The sequence below is a fragment of the Nansenia antarctica genome (genome assembly GCF_963989245.1).
Source record: "Nansenia antarctica genome assembly, chromosome: 18".
NCBI classification, from domain to species: Eukaryota; Metazoa; Chordata; class Actinopteri; order Argentiniformes; family Microstomatidae; genus Nansenia; species Nansenia antarctica.
The window spans coordinates 6,402,249-6,428,554 of NC_137691.1; the positions used below are offsets into that span (position 1 = coordinate 6,402,249).

The window sequence follows — 26,306 nt, forward strand, 5'->3', positions numbered from 1 at the left end:
TACTGAAACAATCCAGGGACAGGGGGGGATGACAAATTACCAACAAACGTGTTCCAAATGTACGCAGTAGCGGAGCTGTGGGAGAGAGAGAGGGGGCATTGATGGGAGAGGAAGGTCTGGTCTCAAAGCCATGGACAGGTGACAAATGAGGGCCTATTGGGGTCAAATCCTCACCCCACTTCGGTCCAGGCAGAACATGCACGCACGCGCTTGCGCACACACACACACACACAGCCTGTTTGTATAGGCTCAGCTCAAGGGCAAAAACAGACAGCTTTCTGTAAGACAAGCTAACAAACATGTGCGCACACACACACACGCACGCACACACACGCACAGTGTAAAATGCTTTTTTATGTTTCTCACAATGTTTCTACCACAAACCAACCACCAACCAACCAACCAACCACCAAGGACAGTTGTTAAACTGTTCAGACTGTTTCTACAAGGCTTCACCTCCTCTGTGTATGTACGTGCACAAACTGGGTGCCGCACTGATATCCTTGAACACACTATGAGAGAGAGAGAGAGAGAGAGAGAGAGAGAGAGAGAGAGAGAGAGGAGAGAGAATAGAATGCTCCGAGTACATAAAGTACCGCACTGTGATATAAATAGCCCCACTTTTCTATGAAATTTCATAGTAATTAGCGACCAGGAAGCATGGACCCTCTCAACCCCCACTGCGACACCCACGTACCTTGAGTGAATACTAAGAAGCGACTCTGGCGCCGGTCCAGTTCAGTATGTACTGTGTGAACCCACACGGGTCCATCAAAGGAGGTGCGCACGCACGCCCGTGAAAGGGTGATCGGGTTCGAGGTAGCACAGGGAATATAAGTGTTTGAAGTTCCTCCTCCCTCTCTATGCAAGAGACGGAAGGGAAGGAGGAGGAGAGGCGCTTTTTAATCCTGTAGGATCGACTAAGGCGGGCGCCCACAGGAGAGAGAGAAGAGATGCAGCAGTCCTTCTCTCTTTCTCTCTCTCTCAACGTGAAAGGCTGTTCATCGAGCAGCAGCAGCACCAGAGGAGAAGAGGAGAGGAGAGGGGGAAGAGGAGAGAGTTCATAGGAGTAGGAGGGGTGGAGGGGTGGGGGTGAGGAGGAGAAGAAGGGATAAGAGAGAGAGAGAGAGAGAAAGATGTCAAGGGATAATGGAGAGAAATAGTGAGTGAGAAGGAAGGAGGAAGGGAGAATAGAGAGGGGTAAAAAAAAAAAAAAGAGTGAAGAGAGAGAGGGAGAGATGTTAATGAGGTCCTATGGCGTCGTCCTATTACAGTATGTAAGAGCAGATCAGTGCGAGACTCCATTGCACCAGTGTCAGTGAGTGCACTGCAGTTCACACAAATCAAAAGCAGTGACTCCTCCACGCCTGACTTTTCCAACAGAGTTATAGCTTACAGACCCCACCAATAACTACCCCCCCCCCCCCAACTCTCAACTGATGAAAGGGCCATTGAGAAACATGGGAGTATCCAACCTAAAAAAGCCTTTCTGCTAATTGAAAGACAAGCGATTCTTTCCGGCCCCCCCTCCCCTCCCCGCCCCCCCGCATCATATCATATCTGTAGTTGCAGTTGAAGTAATCTGCTGATGCGGATGCTGCCTCAGGGCGAGCTGATGTCTCTAATGGACAGGAGCAGCTGTGTCACATCCGGCCCAGAGGAGAGAGGCTCTCACGCATGCAGAGACAGGTTCAACACGTCCGCGTGGAAGGGGCGACAGAGGACAACTCTGGACTCGGAACATACTGAATGGAGGGCCACAGCTGTGTAACCCTAAACACAAGATACACTGTTACACAGGCCCTGCCAAGAAAAGAAAAATGCAGTGTGTCCCACACTCCGAACATATATGAAGAGAGAGAGAGAGAGAGAGAGAGAGAGAGAGGAGTAGGGGGAGAGAGAGAGAGAGGGAGCGAGAGGGAGAGAGAGAGAGAGAGAGAGAGAGAGAGAGAGAGAGAGAGAGAGAGAGAGAGAGAGAGAGAGAGAGAGAGAGGGAGAGAGAGAGAGTGAACAGATATGTTGTACAGCTATACAGGCAGAGACAGCTGAACATGCAAAGCCCGGAGGAGAGTCCTGCATGGACCATTCTAGATTCTAGGAAGAGGCCAGCGAAATGCCAGCGCTCACTTGATGCAGCTCTGCTGATTTAATGGCTATTTCTCAAGGCAACATGTCAAAAGCAACACACACAACGGATCATTCTACAGCCATGTTGACCCCGAAAACTTGGCAACCATGACAGAAATGACATGTCGCACAGAGTTCAACATGTTCTGTTAAGTGCTTCCGTGACATAACTTTATATTGTATAACTTTACAATGCTACGCATCAAAATGTACAAAATGTTCCAGATTTTTTTCAAACGTGGATCCACTTCGCTCTCAAATTGCTCCATTCTCAAACACTGGCAATCCAGACTTAATTCTTCTTCTTAAAAATAAACAAAAAACACTGCACTCCGCCTCCACAAGAACCATTTTCCTCAATGTTGTGCTGCTTCACCGCATTATTCAATGTATCATTGGCAACAGTAATGCACAGCTCATGATTTAACTTGCATGAAAAGGTTGTCAATGGCAACTGATCCAGATTTCCATGGCATACAGTTATAATATAGTTATTACATAATTTGAGACAAGGCCATGTGTTTGCTGAGCAAATATTCATGGGCTGAGCTACCATCACTAGGGCAAACGTTTTGGAGAGTTATGAAGAGCAAAATGGATGATTAATTAGAGGGTGGTCTATTAGGCTAACCGCAATGGTAATAAAAGTAATATCTTGGGACGTTTTAACTACTTTTGGAAGGACTAAAGTATAAAATAGGCATCACATAAACTGCAACAGCACTCTTCATTTATCCCTGACAATAATTGTCAACTGTAAAAAATGGTCGTAGGCCTAACCTACGTGGTGTTTTGCTGCTCACCAAGTTGAATGAATGAATGAATGGTCTTTATTGTCATTGATATAGTACAGGTACCATACAACGAAATTTGGGAGGGGGGGCTCCCCTGGTGCTAGGAAAAAAATACTAAAAACAAGAAGGGAAAAGAGCTGGTTTACATAAATAAAGGCTATGTACACTATCCACTATACTATACTATACAAATAAAACACTGTGCTGTACTCTATGCTATGCTATACCTATTCTAACATTTCCTATCTCTGAACCTTATGTACCCGAGGGTTGTCATATTGCACATTCATTTAAAGTGTCGCAGTTTGCAGGTTTGAAATGTTCACAGTTGTGTTTCAGTATTGCACTTGATTACAAAGTTGCAGTTAAACCTGTTAAGGTCATTATGTCCCCAGAGTGGACAGACACGACGTGTGCTGCGTGACAATCAACTGAGAGGTCACTAGTTAAGGGAACACAAACCTATCTTTGTTCACTCTTGGAAGAAGAAAAAAGAAAAACTGATTATTTGCACGGGCTTTTCGTTCGCCTTGTGCAGGAATACATTACGTGTGTAAATGTTGTTGAACCCCAGCGATTCGCCTGCGAAAAGGTCACACACTCCCCTCGACCCCGACTGTTCCCCTGGCTTTGTGTCCCTAGGAGGGGGAAAAAATGAGCTGTGCCTATAAACTTCTCATTTAAAAGGCAAGTGCGGTCCGAGGGGGACCCGATGCATGAGGGAAACAATAGCAGCTTTTTTTTGGACACACTTTTTCTCACTGCGATGAACAGCAGGGAACCCGGTAGAGCCCTCTTATAATAAAGGGCCGATGGAGCCCAGCTGCCAGAGCCCTCAGCTCAACTACAATTTTTTAGAAAATGTCATCAGTGTGTTCTCAAGGCCTAATTAGTCACCAGTAGCCTAATGTTATGATATACTTTTTGGGGGATGTAAACTATAGGCTATAGCTGCATAGCCTTAATGAGAGCCCAGAATTATGTCGTAACCCTATGGACCCCCCCCAACCCCCCCACCCACCCACCCACCCCCCTAAAACTGATATCACAGATCTCAGCGCTATGCATCTGCCTACCAAATGTTATATTATCATTATTGATTTATGCACGTCCAAACGGACGTTATAGCATTCAAAGACTGTCATGCGGTTGATGAAAGTCAAATCATTAAAACAGGCCTGAAATTGGCAATGAGAAGTGGACAATTTTGCCAGAAAACATTATCACACATCTAGAAGAAGCATATAAGAATATTGTGCAGTAATTTGAGTGCAGACTCACAGACGCACTAGACGCGCGAGAGATGTCAGCTGTGTGACAAGAGGGTAGCATGTCTGTTACATAATAATAACAATAATAATAACAATATGAATAATTATTTTATAAATAATAATTATATTAATAAACAATAGTAATAACGTAATAGCCTACTCTATTGGCTGGGGTTAAGTTATTACTATGCTTATCTGTCACATAGAGTGACGAGGCACTTTATTGAATTATTGATTTATTAAGTTCACACTTAATCCATTCAGATATTTTTGACAACCGCAGCCAACAGCTGACTCTGCGTCATTTCTCAGATTTAAACGGTTATATGAATTGGACTGTCAATTCTTTACTCATGTGAAACATTTAAAAATGTAAATTAAAATAAATAAAAGAGGAGATAATTCACAATCACATGCTTGTCGTCAAGTGTCAAAAGACGTTACCGGCGTTAGCTATCGTTCTATAATTATAATCAAAGGCATGTCAATTGAATAATCATCATTTTGACAGACAGTTGCTTAATTTACTTGGCATACTTAATAGTACATCTCAACAACAGCTTATGGGGGTGCAAAAGTTGCATTAAAGCTACTCACGCTCCGAGGCCATAGTGATGACGGACTCCGTGGTGGCGTGATATTCATCCTCCTCCATGAACTCATCCTGGGAGGACGCGTCTCCCTGGAAGTCGTGGTGGTCCAGGAGCTGCTGCAGAGGGGGCGCCTTGGGCAGGAGCTGGTTCACCACCTCCCGGCTAATATTGGGCGCCTGCTTGAGCCGCAGTTTGCTCAGGATCTGGGACTTGATGGTCTCCAGCCGCAGCACTTTGCTCTGCTCTCGCCAGACGCACGCAGAACATTCGTGGTGAGCGCCCCCCGCTCCTTCCCCGTCGTCCAGGAGCGACAGCCCCCCGACGTCCGTGGGCATCTCGCTCGTCGGTGGCAGGAAGATGTTGGGCTCGTCGCTCCCGGACAGTCCCAGACAAATCAGAACCATCAAGCACAGCAAAAAGTTATACCTAGGCATTATGGAACAGTGCTCTTGTTCCAGGCTATAACTTTCTGCTCGATGTATTGCCTTTCTCTCTCTAACCCCTTCTCTGAAATGTTTTGTCTGAAATACAACCTGTCCTGTGTATCCTTACCTTCCAAAGGCACCAGTGATGTGCAAACTACTCCAGAACAGTCGCCCGTCACAGTGGGTTTTATTGAAGTATTACAAAATTACAAAACTAAGAAAGTGCATGCGTCCCAGTGGGTTTTCTCTCAAAGGATAGAGAATTTCACTCTTGATATAGGCCTATTTCTCCATAACATAACCCGTTGTTCATGTAAAGGTTCTTGTTTTGGTTCTCTAAACAATTTAGTAGTCCATAGGTGTGAATGTTCAGATGTGTCATTGAAAAGTGTGCAAGTGCGTCCAAAAAGGGGCTCTTTATATATCTCCGCTCCTCGGTGTCGTAATCCGTCTCCATTGGCTAAGATAGCAACAAAAGGCTTTTAGGTCTGTCACCAAGTCAAGAGAGAGAGAGAGAGAGAGAGAGAGAGAGAGAGAGAGAGAGAGAGAGAGAGAGAGAGAGAGAGAGAGAGAGAGGGGGGGAAAGAGAGAGAGAGAGAGAGAGAGAGAGAGAGAGAGAGAGAGAGAGGGAGAGAGGGAGAGAGAGAGAGGGAGGGGGAGAGAGAGAGAGAGAGAGAGAAGAGAGAGAGAGAGAGAGAGAGAGAGAGAGAGAGAGAGAGAGAGAGAGAGAGGGAGGGAGGGAGGGAGGGGAGCAAGGGCGAATGGACTGGAGTGGCTTTGCTCTGTTTGCATTTTACTGCTGTATTCAGGCAAGGTTTCCTCAGAAGTAATGATTTAATATCATTAATTGCCATTAGGAGTATAGCCTACTATTATTCATACTTTCACCCACTTAAGCTCGCACTGAAACCAGTCAGTGAACATCAATAATAAGTGTAAGTTTCATTTCAATTCCCAAATGTATAGACTTATAGACCTCCATCTCATGTTTTTGAAACTAGACAATGTTGTTAGAGTATTCATGTTAAAAGAAGATGCGTTGAACCTGCACCGGTTGGCTAGTTGGTGCCAAATAAACTTTTGCATCTTTTTTTTATGGACAGTCTGCTAATTGTGTTACGTTCCCACAACTTTTAATGCAACGATTTTCACATCGATAGTCAAATGCATCAACCCATCAGGCAAGGCAAGGCAAGGCAAGTTTATTTGTATAGCACATTTCATACAACAGGGGCAATTCAAAGTGCTTTACATGCATTATTTAAAAATACAGCAAGAGGAGCATAAGAAAATAAAAATTACAATGAATAAAAGCAAATATAAGAAGTAAATAGATAAAACATTTAAAAAGACAATAGTTAATGGAAAAAATACATTGATAGAAGTGTTTGTGTTTAATCATAACTGGTGCAAAACATGAAGGTTTTTAGCTTAGATTTAAATATTTTAAGGGTTTGGGCCTGTTTGATTTCTTCAGGGAGTTTGTTCCAGGAGCATGCAGCAGCGTGACTGAAAGCTGCTGCACCGTGTTTTGTTTTTACTCTTGGAATTTTTCAGCAGGGAACACCGCATGGATTATGCACGTATCCAAACTTTGTCAAGCATGTATAGTTGATATTAATAATAATAAAAAAGATGTAGTGTAGACAAAAATGTGGGATCAGCTAAGTTTTCACTGATTGTTTCTCTGTGGTGTGGACAGTGAGATGTGCTCCATTAGACTCATATGCCAACCTTTCCCATACGTGTTCCCCATATATCATTCCACATTATGCATGGCCAGTGCATTAGAATCAAATTTCAATTTCCAGATGAAATACAATATTCTGAATGTGCCATTACTTGATGGTATGTAATGGCACAATCATCATTTTAGTAAGGCCTTGGTACACATGTGAAACCACACAATTGAACCTCTAGATGGCACTTAGTTGCTTTTTATAGTAACTACAATTCACTTTCAAATTAAGAGCATTACCTCAGCCTGTCATAAAGTAGGCTACCCTCCACCATTGCAAATATTCTGAATAGATTTACTGACTCTTAATTAAGTTTTGTGTTATCTAAGGTTAATTCTTTATTGTGAAAATTGGACCACTGATAGAAATGACTTATGACTTATCCATCTTTTGGTGTATTGGACGCACACCTAGCTTGCTACTGTCACCTACTGGTGGTGAATAAAGTTGCTAGTTTCTCAGAGAGCAGATACAGATACAGCTGTTCTCACCACCATCATAAAAGTTCCCTATATTCTGTCCTGCTCACGTAGCATACAGTACAGTACACTATGTCACGCACACCAGCAATAAGTGGGTCATCAACAAACAGCAACAGCAAATGGGGAAATACACAATATACATTATTTCATAAGCAGAAAATGCATTTTCACATGCAAATAGCACTTGATTCTGAAATGCTCAAGAAATGACAGCATGACTTTTTCAAAACATGTTTTGAATCTATAACACCCTTTGTTTACAAGTCTCCTATGACAACAATACACAGGTCCTTCATGTTTTGGTTACGATAAGGTAAGGCAGATGTTCCACTGTCATTGATAGTAATGATGATGATGATATCTTTATTTATACAGCATATTTATATAACATTGCCACAAGATAAGCAGACACTTAAACACAAGCAAAAGACAGAATGCAGATTGAGTATTATTATTATTATTATTATTATTATTATTTTTATCAAAACAAACAGTCAGTCAAAATATTTTGATTCATCATAATCAATGGGTATATTTCATGATTTGAAATCCTGTAATTCTTTCATACTGTGGTAAGGCTATCACATACAGATAGGCTGACTGTATGCTAAGGCTGTATCTAATCTACTAATCTACTAATCTACTAATGCTACTAAGCATTTTGACTGCCAATGGCCTCTGGCCTTGAGCATAGATTACCTTTTCTTGCGATGACTGATGGATAGATGATGATTCACTTACTTACTTAGACAAATTGTAAGTCGCTTGGGCTAAAGGCGGCTGCTTAAATGCCAAAAATGTTAATGTAAATGTAATCTAATTGCAATGGAAGTAAATTGGAGTATCTGATTCTACTGTATATACTGGTTATGTACAACACCTGTCCTGCACTATGGTTATGGGCAAATAAGAGTATATGAAAGATGAGGTAGCCTATAAAATGAACAAGATATCTGAGTCTGTGTCCGTTTTGCGACATGTGGTATTATTATTATATTATATTATTATTATTATATTATTATATGACTATGTATCAAGTGCTGTATCATATGCTATATCAAGTGCTATTATATATGACTGTATATTATATGACTATTATATGACTGTGCCTGGGCAACCAAAGGGAAAAAAAAACGCGTTTCGCCCACGTTTAGACGTTATAATCTCCGCCCACAATCTGGGCGTCAATTCCTTCAGCCGCTCGCCCACCCACACACACACACTAAACAAAATAGGGCGTATAGCCTACTAGCGTCTTGATTGAGTTCATTTAATCCAAAATATACTCAGAAGCTTTCTAATTTCTTGCTGCTTCGTTACCAGAATAATGCATTCCGGGACCTTGGAGAGAGCTGGGTCGCCCAGGAAAAGGACTCTTTCTCGGGGAGTGAGCGAAGACGAGTCGCTTCTCAATATTATGAAGACGGAGGTGAGCGACGGGAAATCACGATGTCATTGTTTTGCAACAATGTGTCGCCTACACGGGACACTTTGATCCCGAAATAAGATACATTTATTAGGCCTACGTGTTTTTCTTGTGCCCGGGATTTGATGTAGGCTACTAAATGTAAACCTACTTATTAGTATTTAGTGATAATTGTTGTCGACAAAAAAATGGGTTCAAGCCCAATAAATCGCGAGTTTAACTGTCCGTGTTTATGTTTCTAGGTGGTGACTTTTCCACTGCGTGCGTAAGAGACACCCTTTGACACACGTTGTTGTTGTTGTTGTTGTTGTTGTTGTTGTTGTTGTTGTTGTTGCTTGTACTTGTGTTACGTTTTCTAAAATGCCCTGTGCAACTCGTGACGTTAGAATTATAAGGTTCTATCTCCATTTTTGTCAAAATTGAGTTTTTTACATAATCTGATCCATTAGGTGTTCATTAATGCCTGTGTGGTGTTATTTTTAAAATGTTGACATTTTTGAGTTAGTAATTATTAATAAAATACAAAGGTTCCATCTCACAAAACATCAGACAATATCTCTGAACTGCCCTAAACGGAGATAGAACCGTCTCATTCTGAGCTCACGAACTGTAACGACGTCACATCGACTTATTTTCAAGGCTTGTTGCGAGGCGTTGGAGGATATTGTAGGCAGCCTTCCCATGATCAGAATTGTGTTAAAATGGCTTTACATTTTCTCCAGCTACTTAAAAACACCAGAGAAGATCATGGAAGGCTTCTCACCTTAATCCCGTAGTAGTTATCCCGTTGAGCACGCAAACTGTAGGCTTAATGGTGTTTACTTGCATGAATAGAATTTGATATTCAAATGAGGGAATGTAACAATCACTTTGTGTTTGTGAGAACGATTCATGTCTGACTCCAAATGGTCTAGTCATATTTATATCACATCTTAAGCTTACATTGGCTATACTTACAAGCACTACTGTGCTTTCAAATTGGATTTGTATACTTGAAGATTGCTTTCAATAGGCCTACATGTTTTCATCAATGCCAACATAAAGTGTTATACAATATGAGTAACCAACTCACTTGATTAAACCTAACAGAAATGTTAATTAATCAACTTGCTAAGCATGCAGTGTCATTATTGAACCTGACAATGCAAGGAACATGACAGATGCCACTCCTTATAACGACCTGGGCTTGCTGGACGGTTAGGATTGCAAGGCTGTGGAGAGGTATTATTGACTTTATTGATGGAACCTACTTAACCAGCTGAACATGTCAGCCCAGCTGACCACGGACAATGGGAAGGGTGTTCACACAGTTGTTAGTGTGCTTGTGAAGCAAGACAGTAATGTTACTTGTTATATTTAAGAGAGAGAGAGAGAGGAGCAAGGGTGAATGGACTGGAGTCGAGTGGCTTGCTCTGTTTGCATTTTACTGCTGTATTCAGGCAAGGTTACCTGAGAAGTAATGATTTAATATCATTAATTCAATTGCCATTAGGAGTATAGCCTACTATTATTCATACTTTCACCCACTAAGCTGGCACTGAAACCAGTCAGTGAACATTAATAATAAGTGTAAGTTTCATTTCAATTCCCAAATGTATAGACTTATAGACCTCCATCTCATGTTTTTGAAACTGCTTGTGAAGCAAGACAGTAAAGTTACGTGTTATATTTAATTGGCTCTTTGCTATTCTTGTAACCCCACCTGCTTCTTGCACTGCTGAAGCTAGGAACAGCAAACCAATTTCACAATTTTCAAGAAACTCTAAATTAACTCACGTTCCACAACTCAACGTGGGTTGTAAAATGGTCACCAAAAGCTTATTGATCCTGAAGATATCTCCAGAATTATCTCTTTATGTCAACTTTCTTCCGCTATCATTATACTTTAAAGTCCAGACGAGCAAGCAAAGAAAACAACGTGTTTCTGCTGAAACTTTCCTTTCTAGTTCCCATTGAAACCCAGGTGCCTCTGTAAACACCATTCTGGCTCTAATATCTACTTTGTTCCCCTGGCAGACGGAGAGCTCAGCCAGGCGTCTGACGCGGAGTGACAGCCGAGGGGACACCCTCAAGAGGACAAGTGGGAGCCAGGTAAGGACACAGGCCGTTAACCTAACTACTAAGAGCATTTGGTGAGGCTGCATTCTCATGTTATGCACCCAGATTGTGGAGTGCACTGCCAGTTTACATTAGGGATGCAACCTCAGCAAATAATGTTCATGTCAAGACTAAAAACCCATCTTTTTAATATTGCCTTTAAATGACTAAATAATTAAACGATGATTTATATAATGACTGGAGCACTTTGAGCTGCAACGTTTGCAGGAAAAGCGCTATACAAATAAAAGTTATTATTATTATTATTACTGATAGATAGATTAGATAGATTAGATAGATAGATAGATTCAACTTTATTGTCATTGACAGTGTACGTAAGTACAAAGACAACCAAATGCTGTTTGGCATCTAACCAGATAGTGCAAAAGCCATAAATGTATGGACAGGTGCATGGTGGTACATTAAACGGTATTACAGTGAGTATAAGTAAATGAATATAAAGTCAGTATACGTGCAATGAATATAAAAAGTAAATATATGAGCATAAATATCAATATATGTACAGTAAAGACATGTACAGTGTGATATGTATGTACAGGACAAGGGCGAAGATATGTACAGTTAAGATATGTGCAGTATGATATGTACAGAACAAGGGCAGTGGATATCAATACAACAGTGTGATATGTACTGTGTAATATGTACTGTGTGATATGTACAGTGTGATATAGGACAAGGGCAAAGATATGTACAGTTAAGATGTGTGCAGAACAAGGGCAGTGGATATCAATACAGTATGTATCTCTTTAGTGGCATGTCCTTAACATGGTCACCTCCTATCCCGATCTCGATCTGTAACACACAGGACTTTTAAGTTTGTTGTTGTACATTTTATGTATTATATATTTTTTTCATGTGTAAAATATAAATGATGATGTTAACGCTTACCTCTTTTTTCTTTACTCAGCAGTCGGAGGAGGATCTGGTCTTGACGCTTCCTGAGATGGTGATGACGCTGTGTTCATTTGAGGATGTTTTGGCAAGATACAGTATACGATCTGCTTGTGCTACTGCATAAGAACAGACGATACTATTCTCATTCAGATTAGCTGTAGGGCTGTACCTGTATCAATTTACCACTACACTCTTCTGGCTTGTCCATACATAGTCAAACACTGTATGATACACACACTTAACACATGCACACACCAAATTACAATCACCACAAAGTTATACTCATGACTTGATGCATCTGCCCAAGGATATGCCACACATTTGTCAATGGTTGTACTGTATGTGTGAAGCTGCCCTATCATGCAAAATGCGCCTGTGTGTCGGTAGTCAGCCACCCACACGTGCGCAGCCCACTGATAGGGCTTACACACCGGCAGTTCCGAACGCCGGTTCGCGTTCGCGTTCGCGTTCGTAAACCTCCGAACGTTGGCGCTGTCTGGCGAACGATACACTGGTATGAACGCGGGCTCGTTCGCCAGACAGCGCCAACGTTCGGAGGTTTCCGCACGCGAACGCAAACCGGCGTTCGGAACTGCCGGTGTGAAAGCCCTATGAGTGCAGGGCGGCTGGCTGTGGCTCAGGAGGGAGAGCCGGCGTCTAATGATCACGGGTTCGGCGGTTCGATCCCCGGCTGGCCACGTGTCGAGGTGTCTTCGCGAAAGACACTGAACCCCAAATTGCTCCCAATGAGCGGGCCGGCACCTTGCATGGTAGCTTGTCTACCTCGCCATCGGTGTGTGAATGTGTGTGTGAATGGGTGAATGAGAGGCCGTTGTAAAGCGCCTTTGGAATACGGCGCTATGTAAACGCAGTCCATTGACCCTCTATGTGCCTGTACGTGTGCCACGCAGGAGGAGCTCCAGACCAGCTATGACACGGTGGTGCAGGAGCTGCGGGCGCTGGAGGTGGAGCGGGAGACCCTGTGGTTCCAGGTGGACGTCCTGCAGGAGGCCCTGGAAGGGGCGGAGGAGATGCTGGCTGAGACGCAGAGAGAGGCCAGGCAGGCCAGCATGGTACTTTTGTGCTTATATGGTGTTGTTTATTACATTTGTTGTTGTTGTTTTTAATTGTCGTTTCTTTATGTCCTATGCACCAACCACACCAAGTCAATTTCCTGTTTGTGCGAATTATACTTGACAATAAAAAAAGGATTCTGATTCTGATACAGCCAGAGACACGTCCACTAGAACGTAGAACCTCTTAGATCAGTGTTCTGTTGTCACAGAGCCATAATATGATCCAGAAATAAACACATCTGTTAATAATAATAATAATAATAATAATAGTGCCCCATAATCAAGGGCTTGATGGTTATAGTTGAGTCATGTCCAGGACCACAGGATTGAAGAAATCTGCTCTAGATGGAACGATCTTTCTCACGCAAACCCAGCCTTAAAAGCCATAACCCAATATGATTTGCACACAGCCCCATGGTCCTATAAGCCCCATTTGCGGGGGGTCGGCAGTGGCTCAGGAAGTAGAGCCGGCATCTAATGATCGCAAGTTCGGTGGTTCGAACCCAGACTGGTCACGTGTCGAGGTGTCCTTGAGCAAGGCACTGAACCACTAATTGCTCCTAATTGTCGCCGTTGATGGCGACCCCCTTGCCTAGAGCATAAAATACCAAATTCCAACTATTGACTGACAAGTTCATTGCATGGCGATTAAAAACACACATTAAACACATTTTTATTTTTTTAAATCTAATGTTATACTGGCTGTAATGTGTCTCTGTGTCTCTTGTAGGAGTTGGTGCGAGAGAGAGAGACAAAAAGGAAGTTGGAGGACATGGTCAGCGCGCTGACGCAGGAGGTGGAGAGGCTGAAAGAGGTACGGGGGGGACCAGGGAGGGAGGGAGGGGCTTACATAATCATACACAGAGAGGCACAAGTACAGGCTTCTTCCTGGTTTTGGGCATAAAGACTTGACTAATGGCTTGTTGCTGGCTTGTTACCGTTTGCCAGGCCTGGTTGCGTAACCTCAATCTCTCAGTGGAGTGTTGGCTCGGCTCAGCTCTGCTCGGCTTTGATGAACTTTACAGAATGAAAGGTTTCTGCTGCTGGGAATGTCCCGTCAGGGGGCCAGTGTTCCCATACCTGTTAGTGTGTGTGTGGTGTGGTGTGTGTGGTGTGTGTGTGTGTACACAATTACGCACGCGAGCAGGGGTGTGTGCGTACAATTCCCACGGAGGTTGTCAATTATTGACCGGCCGATATTTGTTCTGTTACAGTCCCGAAAGAAAGGATTTGTTTGATAAAAGCTTTTGTTTTGACATGTGGAGCACATTTTGTACGGTAATCTGGAGCGTTGCACATTATCTTAATGACAGATGTACAAATTCCACAGTGAGTTCAATCCCTGTCCAAATCACAGTCCATTCCCTTTAGCTGCTTTATCTGTATACAGGCTTGTGACAGATTAGAGGGGGAGTCACCTCTTTGGAATTTAAAGCCGTTTAGCTAACGGCTAAGATTAGCTAAACATCAGATTCTGGCAGAGAACCCTTAGTAGTTTTATCCATTCAGACTTTTTCTTTTTTGTTTTGTTTTGACTCAGGGATCTTTACTGTATCTTGGATGTGTGTTTGTCAGTATGGTCTAGGTCGCTGTGTCCAGAGGCCTTCCCGTGACATGGCCGTGGGTTTGTACCAGCAAGAGCTCTGCAGTAGGATGTGCTTACTAGCATGCAGATGCTCCCTGTTTCCTTTCTGGAAATCATTACATGTGAGAATTGGCCTGGGATATGTTTCCCAGTCCAAGCCTCAAGCAATGTACACGGAACAATGAATTGATGAACTGGATCACGAGAGGTAGAGAGGTAGAGACCACAGAATTAATTTTGCTTCCCTGTTCATGCTAGTAGCACTGCAGCCCAAATAACGGAGGTCGGTCACTCACTCGCTTCAACTGTTGAATGTACATTGGTCAGTGTGGTTTGAGGTTTCACAGCGTTTCCGTTTTGTAGTGGTAGGTCTGATGTGACAACGGCATTATGTGGTTATGCTGGTGTGAGAATGGTTTGAGGATATAAAATATGTTTTGGTGTGAGAATGGGGTGCAAAAAAATAATACTACTAAAAAAGTTCTACATGTTGACTAACTTAGATATTATATTATCTTTTTTTTCCCACAGCACAGCTACACCATACCGGCAGTCCCAGTGTACACACTTGTCAAAGAGCAGGAGTGTGAGGAAGAGTTGGCACGACAACAAGCCCGGGCAGGAAACGACAAAATGAAACAGGAAGCACCAAAGCAAACCAGCGCCAGTGCGCCAGAGGACGAAGCAGACTCTGCCCAAGCTGCACCTCCTCTCACGGTCATCCCCCTGGACAGTGTCCCGTTAGAAACCCAGAGGAGCGACTCGTCGACGGAGACGGGCACCGGGGGACTGCTCGCCTCCTTCTTTAGGAAGGGAAGGGGGGGGGAGCAGCCGTCTGACGGAGGGGCCGCCCGCCCTCCTCCTCTCCACGCCTCCTCCTTCCTAGGATCCTCGGTGGACTCTGAGACTGCGGTGGTGGAGAGCGGAGTAGAGGCGGAGGAGGATGAAGACGACGGCCCCCTGACCAAGCTCCAGAGGATGGTCAACAAGACCTTCGGGCACCAAGTGGAGGACGGGCGCGACAACGACACGGACAGCATCAGCGCCTACGAGGACGCGTCAGCTGACACACCCGAGATGGAGGACGCCTTCCCGGGGTCCGCTTCGGACGGGCCGGCGCTGCCCGACCGCGCCGGTTCCCTGGTGGACCAGGACGAGGAGGAGTATCTGAGCAACGCCGATCAGCTTGCTGGAAACGATCCCAAAAGTCCTGATTCTTGCCGTCTGTCTTAAGGCACCTTAAGGTGTATCAGCTGGGCAAAACAAAAAAAGGGGGTCTGTTTTTTTTTGCTCTGAGATCAGTGCTCTGACTCAAGTCTGCCTCTTGGAAAAGGGGGGGGGGGGGAATAAATCTGTTCTTGGACCAGTGCTGTCTTTAGATTGCATCGACTGCTATAAAAGGGTAGAGTCAACACTCGGTTGTCTTAATGCAGTGTGGCAGAGTGGAATTTCAGTGACGTCTACGGACCACTTTAAGCCGATCTCTCTCCCTCTCTGTCTCAGCATGTCTGGCATGACTTGCAAGATTGCACCTGAGTATATTTAGTTTCTTTGCCATTTGGCACGATAGGGAAATGACCTTCCTCTTGTTTTTTAGTCCTTAATTTGCTGATAATCACTTCATGCACGTGAACCGTTATATCAGGCATTGTTTTAGGAAAACACGAAAGACCTCTCTAGTGTTGGCAAATGATCGATTTTGAGGTCAAATGTTGTACATTTTAAGATTTAAGAAGATTTTAAGACACATTTCTAAGCAGTTTTTTTGTTACTGTAACTAAGATCAGATGCTGGTAAGATTGCAGTTAGGAGACAGTTGTGCAGCTCAGCTGGGAATGCTTTATGGGAATATTTCCATTTATGGTTATGAAGCCATTGTGTTTTTCACTGTCTCTCTCGCCTTCACTAGAACAGGCCTGTCGATCTATAAGGACAATGTGCCTTTCCTGCCTCAGCGTAATCATTGTGTCTGGTTGATATTTGGTAGTTATATGTGCAACTTTATAGTTCATATTATATGATATTAATTAGCATGATGAGAGGGAACAACATTCCATATAATTGTAAACACATACCAAAATATATAGAGATATTTTCTTTGTATAGTTCTGCATGTTCTCCAGTGCTTTCGAGGTCATATTTGCACAGTTGCAGTGAAACTACTGAATTGAGAGTAACCTTACATATTAATCTTTTTTTTACATTGCTGGACAATGTAGCATCTGTTTTTCTCGATCTCTATCTAGTTTTTGGGCTTAAGAAGCGTCAACACAAACATTGCTGCCTATAAATCTTCTCATAAGATCTTATCAACATTCCTGTCCATGTTTGACTTTGAGGCACCTTTGAAATTTGCACAGTTTACATGCTTATAGAATTGTATTTTGACGTGAAATATGCATGTGTAACAAACAAATCTTCTTGCTCTCAACACTCTGTTTAGGGTGTTTGTGTTTTGAGCGTATCTCAAGTTAGAATACAGATCTCGGTAGATCAAGTAATAATCAATGTCGTAAGAAGACGAGGTATATAAAAAGGGATGTCAAGTTTACTATAAAAATGTGTTTGGAGTTCATTTTTAATAGGCTACTTTCTAACTTTGATACTTTTTGTTCCTGAATGTTTTGTATTTCTATTCTCTCTGTCGCCTGAATTTCTGTTTCTGCAGGAGAAACTGTACTGTACTAGTGATGTTTTAAACACACTATTCTGTACCTATTATGTAGATTAATTATGGTAATGTGTCTTTTATGGAAATACACCCAAGTGTCACATGGAAGTTTGAGAGCTTTGATGAAAACTGCTAGTTCCGGTCCACGAAATACAGAAGTAGTTGGTTTTCTTCCGGGTTTGGGCACTAATGATGTATTACGTTACAGAAGCATGCTGAGGTAGATTTGCACAAATATTTTTGTGGTTTGCAATTGCAATCAGGATATGTGGCATCATATGTCATGCTCTTATGTGGCAACATTGTGTTCCACAAAACTACAGCCAGGTAATCCTGAGCAGGAATGCAAACGCTTATCATATTTACGCCAAATAGTTTTAAGATGAAATTGTATTTTCTGAATAAATATTTTTTACTCCCTACCCCCACGTGTTTCTGTATTTCATTGTATAGCAGTGAATATATTGACATCAATGATCTATTATGAAACTACCTCTGAATAGACAACAAGCAACAAAAGAATACTGTAGTACTGCATGAAAGGCACTTCATTTATAGTCCATTAAGTTTGGACTTCAATACAGGCTACTGTACGCGCACACTGGCAATGCACCTGTCGACTCCCACGGCTGAGACTAAAATACTTGAAATCCACAGTGAAAAGTACTTACGATCTTGTTATATTTGAACACCATTCCAAAAATATATTGTGCTTTGTGTTTGTGAAAATAATACATTGAGACAGGAAGTTAACATTATAAAACATATGTACACAGAACAAAGAATATGCCCTTTCATGGATGCAAATAACAGGAGAAGCAGTAGGCCACAATTATACTAAAACCACAAGTATTTGTCATCGCATTTCCATCTGCAATACCAGCTGTTTGTCCTTGACATTCTACCATGAGCTTCAGAAGCACAACTGATATTAGAATACATGTCACAATAGGGTAGCCTTCTAGTTACACTGAGACATATGAGTCAATTCATCAATGACAGTAGCCAGAAGGGCACACAAGCTCATCAAAGTGGTAAAAGCAGAGGGGCGAAAAAAGAGTGATGTAGGGTAGAGGCGACTGGCAAGTTACAACCCAGTGCAAACCCAGGGAAATGATCAGCGTGCTTTGTGCAAATACCCATTTGGCCACTACCCTTCTTTTAATCCCTTTGTCCCTGTGTGACCACACTGCCTGAGTGACTAATTTCACTTCCTGTTTGAATGTTCTCTGATTGGACAGGGTTTGCCAAAACCTTATGACCCCACACCACAGCATGAACCTTTATTGGGAAAGTTGCTGAGTGTAAAAAAAAAAATCCCTTTAAAGACACTGACTCATGTCATCTGTCATTCCACACCTCTTTTCTGGTCTGGTCACGGTGACTTTCACACCTCCCACAGCTACACGAGTCCTCTCTTCATGGTTGATTTCACTCACACTTAATCGTTATAAGTAGAAGTTCCTTGCTCATATCCATAATTCCTCCTTCAACTCCCTTTTTCAAACGGAGGCACTTCATTTCACTTCACTTCATATGCAGTACCTCAACCTCTTATTTCACTCCCACCATTTAAGTTACACATGCATACATACATTTGTATTCCACTTTTTTATCCCCCCTCTTTCCCTTCTTCCTGCTTGCTCCCTAAATTGAGCGCTTGCTGTATAACATCTTTACTTGATGCACTCAATCTGTTCCTCCTTTACTCCCTCCCTCCCTTCTCAGTTTCCACAACACTGGGGTTTGCTTGTCTGGGTAGGCTGGCAGAGGTCCATTCCTCCTCCTCCTCCTCCTCCTCTTGTCCCAGCACTACCCCCACTGCTCTGTGGCTCACTCTTGGGTAGTTTCTTGGCTAGGAAATGGAGAGACAAACAAATCGTTGGTTGGTACTGTACATACACACAGAGAGGACCATCTCATCTGCAGCTACAACATTGATTTATTGATGTGTGAGTTGGTTAGGAGATGGAAATTGTATTAATAGTGTGTGGTTCGTCGTAGCTCAAACTGTCCCCAAAGTGAGGTTTTACCACCCTCTTGTGTCCATCAATGCACACTGCACCTTTAATGAGTCATTAGAAGTAAACTACTCCTAAGACAAAAAAACATTGCTCCGTCTAAAGCTCGATTCACAGCAGATGCACGCATAGCCGGCGGTGGAATGGTGGTATGGCATTATGAACATGGCATTATGGGCCACAGACAATTGCGGCTATGCGGGGGACTAGTATGATGGGGCCTTAAGGAATTTATAGGTTGACTGTAAAGAGAGAGAGAGACAGAGACAGAGACAGAGACAGAGACAGAGAGAGAGAGAGAGAGAGAGAGAGAGAGAGAGAGAGAGAGAGAGAGAGAGAGAGAGAAAAAAAAACAAGAGAGAGTATGTGTGTGTTCAAGACAAATTCCAGCTGCCCATTTGAGTCCTGTGAACCTCAGTGATGCATCGGTTGGTAGTGTCATGAGGCTCACCTATGGCAAGGAAAAGGTTGTTGACGTTCATGGCCGTCTTGGCAGAGGTCTCCATGAAGAGAAGACTGCTGTCGTCAGCGTAGACCTGGGCCTCCTGGAAGAGTGGTGCACACACAGTATGTGTACAGTATAGAGCAGTACATCATCGAAATAAAAGCAGATAAGCTCAATTAGTTCAGTTCAGTAAACGTTTACAGTCCCCTAAGGGCAATCCGGAGTGCAGCATAAAGGATATAAATGTGCAATAATACTATTGTGCAATATGACAACCCTAGTCGTCTATCTGTACAGTATAGTACAGTGGATAGTGTACATAGCCTTTATTTATGTAAACCAGCTCCTTCCCTTCTTGTGATTTTTTAAAAAAGTTTTTTTTTTCTTTCCTAACACCAGGGGAGCCACCCCTCCTAAATTTCGTTGTTTGGTACCTGTACTGTAGCAATGACAATAAAGACCATTCATAAAGACCATTCATTCATTCATTCATTCATTCAATTACAAATACACAAAACATGGAACCATATAATACATAATATACACATTAAGTATGATAATAAGTGCAAATATGTTAGTTGTTGTGCAAAATGCAAGATCAAAAGTCAGCGACGGCAAGGTTAACAACACACTTTAGCAATAAGAGGGAAGCTCACCTTACATTTACATTTTTGGCATTTAGCAGACGTCAACTTACAACAAATACACTTGTCGTCTAAGTAAGTGAATCATCATCCATCAGTCATTGCAAGAAAACAGTAAACTATGCTCAGGTCAGAGGCCATTGGTAATCACAATGATAGAAGAAGGAAGAAGAATGTATTTTCACCTCATACTCCACAGCTCTGTTGGCAGGCAGGTCGGCCTTGTTGCCTGCTAAGGCGATGACTAAGTTTGGGCTGGCCTGTTTCTGGAGCTCACTAACCCAGCTTTTGGCTTTGGCAAACGTGTCCTATGATCCAAAGCAAAAAACAGTTATGAGACACAACCTCAACAACCACAACCCCACACAACACACACAACACACACACACACACAACCACAACAAGGCTTCACAAACCAAAGCCTAAGAATTTTACTCTCTTACACTTGTGTAATGTGACATAACAATACAACTTGAAACTTGAAACCTGAGAAAGGAAAGTCTTACTGGACAAAAACTCATGACCTCCACAAACCTTTCTCTCAAAAATGACTACACTGAAAACCAGTGGAAAGGGAGACCACAGGTGAAGATAGATAGATAGATAGATAGATAGATAGATAGATAGATAGATAGATAGATAGAGAAATAGATAGAGAGATAGATAGATAGAGGTTGTTGTCTAGTGTCCAGTCTACATACTGTGTTGGTGATGTCATAGACCACAATGGCCGCCTGCGCTCCCCTGTAGTACATGGGCGCCAGGCTGTGGTAGCGCTCTTGACCCGCAGTGTCCCAGATCTCAAACTTGACCATGACGCCATCCACACTCACCATCTGAGTCAGGAAGGCAGCTAAGAAGAGGAGAAAAAAATATAGAGAGAGAGAAGAAGCTTGACATGCGTGTTCTCTCAATATGTAACACATTTGGAATAAGAGGGGGTAACAAAGTAAAAAAATAATAATATGTATGTGTTACGGTACATGTGGGAATACGGTACATGTGGGAAAACTAGGGTTAGGGTTAGGATTAGGGGTAGGGTTAAGGTTAGGGTTAGACATGCCAGCATGTACCAAGTCACCCTAGCACCTAACCCTAACCCTAGTTTTCCCACATGTACCGTATTCCCACATGTACCGTAACATATGCACTCAATACAATGTAAGTCGCTTTGGATAAAAGCGTTAGCTAAATGGCATATATTATTATTATTATCATTATTATTAGTAGTACACAGATATAAAATAAAAAACTAACGAACAAAAGGTGCAGATATAACACCGAGATATAGACCAAGGAGTGTACAATGTGAAACGGAGTAGTCACACAGATGACAGTTAGATGACATCCTGCCAATATATAAAGTGTGGGTCTATAAAAAATAAATAATGCTCTGCTGTACGTATAGTATCATACTTTACCCCCAATGGTGCTTTCCTGGGAGTCATGGTACTGGTCTTTACCAAACCGCAACACCAGACTGGACTTCCCCACTGCAGAGTCCCCCAACAGAACCAGTTTAAACTGAATCACCTTACTGGACAGGGACTGGCCACTGGGTGATGGAGATAGGCGTTCTGCCATCAGCGCTGGGTGGGGTGTGGGGTGTGTGAGAGGGTTTGGGGGTTTGCTGGGGACGAGGAGGTGGAAGATAGGGTGATTTGGTGGTTTGGAGAGTGGGGGACAGGGGGGGAAAAGGGGGTTCAAGTGACAGCTGGGGAGAGGAGGATGGGGCTAAAGGAGGGGGGGTACAGAGGGGGTCCCCCTCTCAGGGACAATGGGCACCGTCTGCCAGATGAAAAATGGAAATCTACAAGACAAAAAAAGACAAAAAAAAACAACAGATGTATGCCAGAATCTGGACTTTTATCATAATGGCAACCTGTCACACAATCAACCCGTGAAACCCATATTAATCAAAATATATCTCCAGCTTAGTTTGCATGCTGCTGTACAATCAATTATAGTATGGTCCCACAGGGGATTCAGGTTAGGAAGCATAGCCTACACATTGTGTCATAGGTTGAACATGTTGATATCACCACAGTGGTGATACAATTATCATTATCAATACCATCATTAACTATTATTTGTCAATGCAATGGTGTCATGTACCATCATTTTATAAACATATACACTATACGACGCACATGACACTATGTGAGTTTAGTATTCTAAGGTTCTAAGGTTCTATCTCCGTTTAGGTTTAGGGTCGTTCAGAGATATTGAGCGTCAAAGTTTTTACATTCCATTATGTTTTGTGAGATGGAACCTTTGTATTTTATGAATTACTAACTCAAAAATGTCAACATTTAAAAAATAACACCACACAGGCATTAATAAACACCTAATGGATCAGATTATGTAGAAAACTCAATTTTGACAAAAATGGAGATAGAACCTTATCATTCTAACATCACGACATGACACTATACGACACACATGACATCGTCCCTATGAACAAGTTGGACATCTTCTGCATCCAATAGATGTAGGCTACAGCCGGTTTATAATTCAATGGATAATTAATAAGCCATGACAATGACATTTCATAACAACTAACAACCCCTCCCCCACTTCTAAAGTTCATCCAAAGAATGGGTGGAATTGGACCCTAGTCCCGTCCAGAAATCTGTAAAAACCCTCCGAGATCATATGCATATGCATAATGCTTACCCGAGTTTAGCATTCGACCAAAAAAAACAACTAACTTGGGGATTAACCTGTCAAGTATCGCTGTTTATATCCCCTACCGATTTGGTCCCAGGCGCGTCTGCTAAAGTTTGACTATCGCACATTCCGGTGCCTTTGGGCGGTCACTGATTGACAGCTTTTCACCCAATTGTAGAACTGGTAGAAAAGTTCGCTCTTCCCTCTCCAATCGCCGAACTACCGTTGTAGAGGTATCGAAAAGTCGTGACGTTAGAATTATAAGGTTCTATCTCCATTTTTGTCAAAATGTTGTTTTTTACATAATCTGATCCATTAGGTGTTTATTAATGCCTGTGTGGTGTTATTTTTAAAATGTTGACATTTTTGAGTTAGTAATTAATAAAATACAAAGGTTCCATCTCACAAAACATAATGGAATGTAAAAACTTTGACGCTCAATATCTCTGAACTATCCTAAACGGAGATAGAACCTTATAATTCTAAACGGAGATAGAACCTTATCATTCTAAGCTCACGAAGTATCGGGTTTGAAGTTCCCCTTGAAGCTGATCTGGGATCGTCTTTGCTTTCACTGAAATCAAAGTTTGCCATTAAGGGAGGAAGTACAAAGCGGACTCTGGATCAGTATCAAGGGACAACTTCTGCTTCTTGAGACTCTCGTTGAAATCAGTGCTGTTTTATGAGCACATTAAGATTTTCGTGGAAGACACATTTCTAAACTTTAACCAGAGATTATGCCATACGTTATTCGAGATAATTTGGAAACCAAAATGTATTTATCAGTAGGCTACTACTCACAGTTGCAGATAAGGGAAAATGTACTAATTAGTGAATTGATTTGTTCAATAAAAGTGTGACCATTCAGTCAATGACTTAAGTTGAGAGATGAGTAGATATAATGCATAATGAACAACAGAGTGGGGCTGAGCAATTCCTCTGTTTAATTATGGGGCTTATAAATTATGCATTTACTCAATTTGATGGGATCCCTATTTTAATCTTTGTCTTTTACTTACATGTACATCTCATGGCTCAACCAAATTCATAATCCATCCTTAATAATAATAATAATGATAATTATAATAACTAGCATCAGAAGACCTGAGAGCTTTATTGGGCTGATATGCTAGCAAAAGGTCTTTCAGATATTCTGGTGCTGTGCCAGTGAGACCTTTATAAAGAAGCAGAAGGATCTTGAAATCTATTCTGAACTTAACAGGAAGCCAGTATAGAGTCTCTAAAATAGGAGTTATACACAGGGGTGCACATAACTGGTGCGCCAGTGCGCATGCGTCGCCAAAATGCATGCTGCGCGGCAGATCAGCGGCATGAAGGCGCTTTTGCGCACCAACAGCTGGGTCCAAGAAGCAAGCCCCACCAAGTAAGTAACTATTTGCCGTCCCCAAATAAGTAATCCATCACGACGACCACGGCGACTCCCCTCACGAAAACATTCGGAAAGTATTGTAACTCGTACTTTCATTCCGCGTATCGCGTATCGCATGGTTATCACGGTTATCACGCCGACACGTGAACATTCAGTCCCGAACGACTTGTCGCTAAAAGGAAAAACAACACCAAGGGACTTCACGTTTCTTTTCTCTGAAGCTTTCAAACGTTCAGACGTTTGTTTTACAGCTTCATTATCGCACCTAGACCCCGGACCCAGGGAATATGATTGGGAATTCTATTAGAAAAAATGAAAAAAAGACTTTGTTGCACAATCAAAATAACGAGCTATTTAAAGTCTATCAGGAGCCTATCAGGAGCTCTCATTCAATGTCACTTCGACTATGCCGTAACATCATGGTACTATAGAACCACAAAGGCCCATAAAACAAGACTCCAGACAGCCCAAAATAAACTGGTTAGGCTTCTGCTAGGCCTCAACCCTAGGACACATCTAACCGCTGCTCATTTTTTGAGCCTTGATTGGCTACGAGTAGTTGACAGAGTGCAGCAGCTTGCACTGGGCCTAGTCTTCAAGATACGCTACACCACAAAGACACCCAAGTACCTGTCAACATACTTCCAAAAAGTGAACAACGTCCACACATACAACACCAGAGGAAGCTCCACGAACCACGTTCAACCGCGTTGCACCACAAACAAGGGTTTAAACTCGTTTGCAAACTATGCAGTAAAGATGTGGAACGCCCTTCCTATAATCTTAAAGGAGTGCAAAACACTGCCCACCTTCAAAACCACTCTCAAAAAACATTTACAGGAGGCTGCAATCCATAACTGGACCCTCTAAAACAAAAATCAGATTAAAAGACCCGAAATACCCACTGTACATACTTTGTGTTTTGTCCCCCGCCCCCACCTGTGGTGTATGTCCCCACCTGTCCTACCCGCTGTACATACCTTATGTTTTGTTGTATTGTTCTTCCCATGATGGATGTACGTTTATCTTGTAGATAGTAATAGTTATTTGTCTGTATTATCATGTAGATAGTACTAGTTCTTTTCTTATGTCTGTCTTACATGTAACGATGAATTGAAAATCAAGGACCCCAATTGAAATAAGCCAGTGGCTTTCTTGGGTTTTTATCCTTTTAGTTTGACCTTGTATGTAATATGTACTTTCATGTACCTACTTCTGCAAACATTCTAATAAAGTTTTCAATCAATCAATCAAAAAGTGATGGCCTGCCCTACAACATCCTCTACCATGGTTGAAATTGAGGACAGTGATAACAGCAGTCAAGAGAGCAGTGATGATGATGATTAAGCTTGTAGCATAAATAAATACTTAGGCTGTAACTTTTTGTTGAAAAGTTGATTTCAGTGTTTACAGAACAGAGCAGTGCTTAAAGAGATGTCAGTTGATTTCATTGTGTTTAAAGAACAGACATTCAGTTAGTGCTTAAAGAGATGTCAGTTGATTTCATTGTGTTTAAAGGAGTCTGACAGACTTTCATGCTTAAAGAGCAGTCATTTGATTTTGCATTTGTTTATTTTGTTTTGCACACAATCATTTGTTCGTTCATCTTTATTTATGAATAAATGTCGTTTTGCTAATATAAGTTATCCACAGTGGTGTGCCGTCAGGGCCAGCAAGGCCTTCTCTGCTGGCCTAAACATCATCAGAATATACATTTTATTTTAATATATTTTTTCCACAAATATGTATTAATGAATAATGATTCCCCATAGTCTATTCTCTTCATTTCATAGCTTTCCTCTTGGTTGCGCTGCTTCCAGTCTCCGATTGAGATTTGGAGGGCTGGCCTTTATGTTAGAGCTTTTATCCAATCAAAATGTGTTGCTAGGGGGCTCCAAAATCTGCCCGCCTGCACGTTAAACGGTGCCGCGAATC

General features: G+C 42.2%; 3 protein-coding genes across 3 annotated transcripts in view; 1 reads left to right on the plus strand and 2 right to left on the minus strand.

Moving 5' to 3' along the window:
- LOC308173105 (growth/differentiation factor 11-like) overlaps positions 1-5,219 on the minus strand; it is a gene marked incomplete at both ends in the record, with an annotated part of 20,359 nt that extends 15,140 nt beyond the window's left edge. Inside the window, one exon of the mRNA XM_080548070.1 lies at positions 4,790-5,219. Within this exon, the coding sequence (XP_080404196.1) occupies positions 4,790-5,219 (430 nt within the window). The remainder of the gene's footprint in view (positions 1-4,789) is intronic.
- A 3,504-nt stretch (positions 5,220-8,723) lies between these two features.
- Positions 8,724-17,615, plus strand: LOC308173706 (uncharacterized protein). Its single transcript, XM_080548753.1, has 6 exons — positions 8,724-8,860; positions 10,874-10,948; positions 11,883-11,921; positions 12,781-12,942; positions 13,676-13,759; positions 15,062-17,615. The coding sequence occupies exons 1-6, from the start codon at positions 8,759-8,761 to the stop codon at positions 15,761-15,763; spliced, it is 1,164 nt and encodes a 387-aa protein (XP_080404879.1). The 5' UTR covers positions 8,724-8,758; the 3' UTR covers positions 15,764-17,615.
- Positions 17,616-17,749: 134 nt separating this feature from the next.
- On the minus strand, positions 17,750-23,118 carry LOC308173660 (ras-related protein Rab-5B-like). The gene is made up of 6 exons (XM_080548700.1): positions 22,988-23,118; positions 21,733-22,121; positions 21,013-21,164; positions 20,497-20,619; positions 19,674-19,767; positions 17,750-19,056 (listed from the first exon to the last, which is right to left on the minus strand). The coding sequence occupies exons 2-6, from the start codon at positions 21,893-21,895 to the stop codon at positions 18,926-18,928; spliced, it is 663 nt and encodes a 220-aa protein (XP_080404826.1). The 5' UTR covers positions 21,896-22,121; positions 22,988-23,118; the 3' UTR covers positions 17,750-18,925.
- Between the last annotated feature and the right edge of the window lie 3,188 nt (positions 23,119-26,306).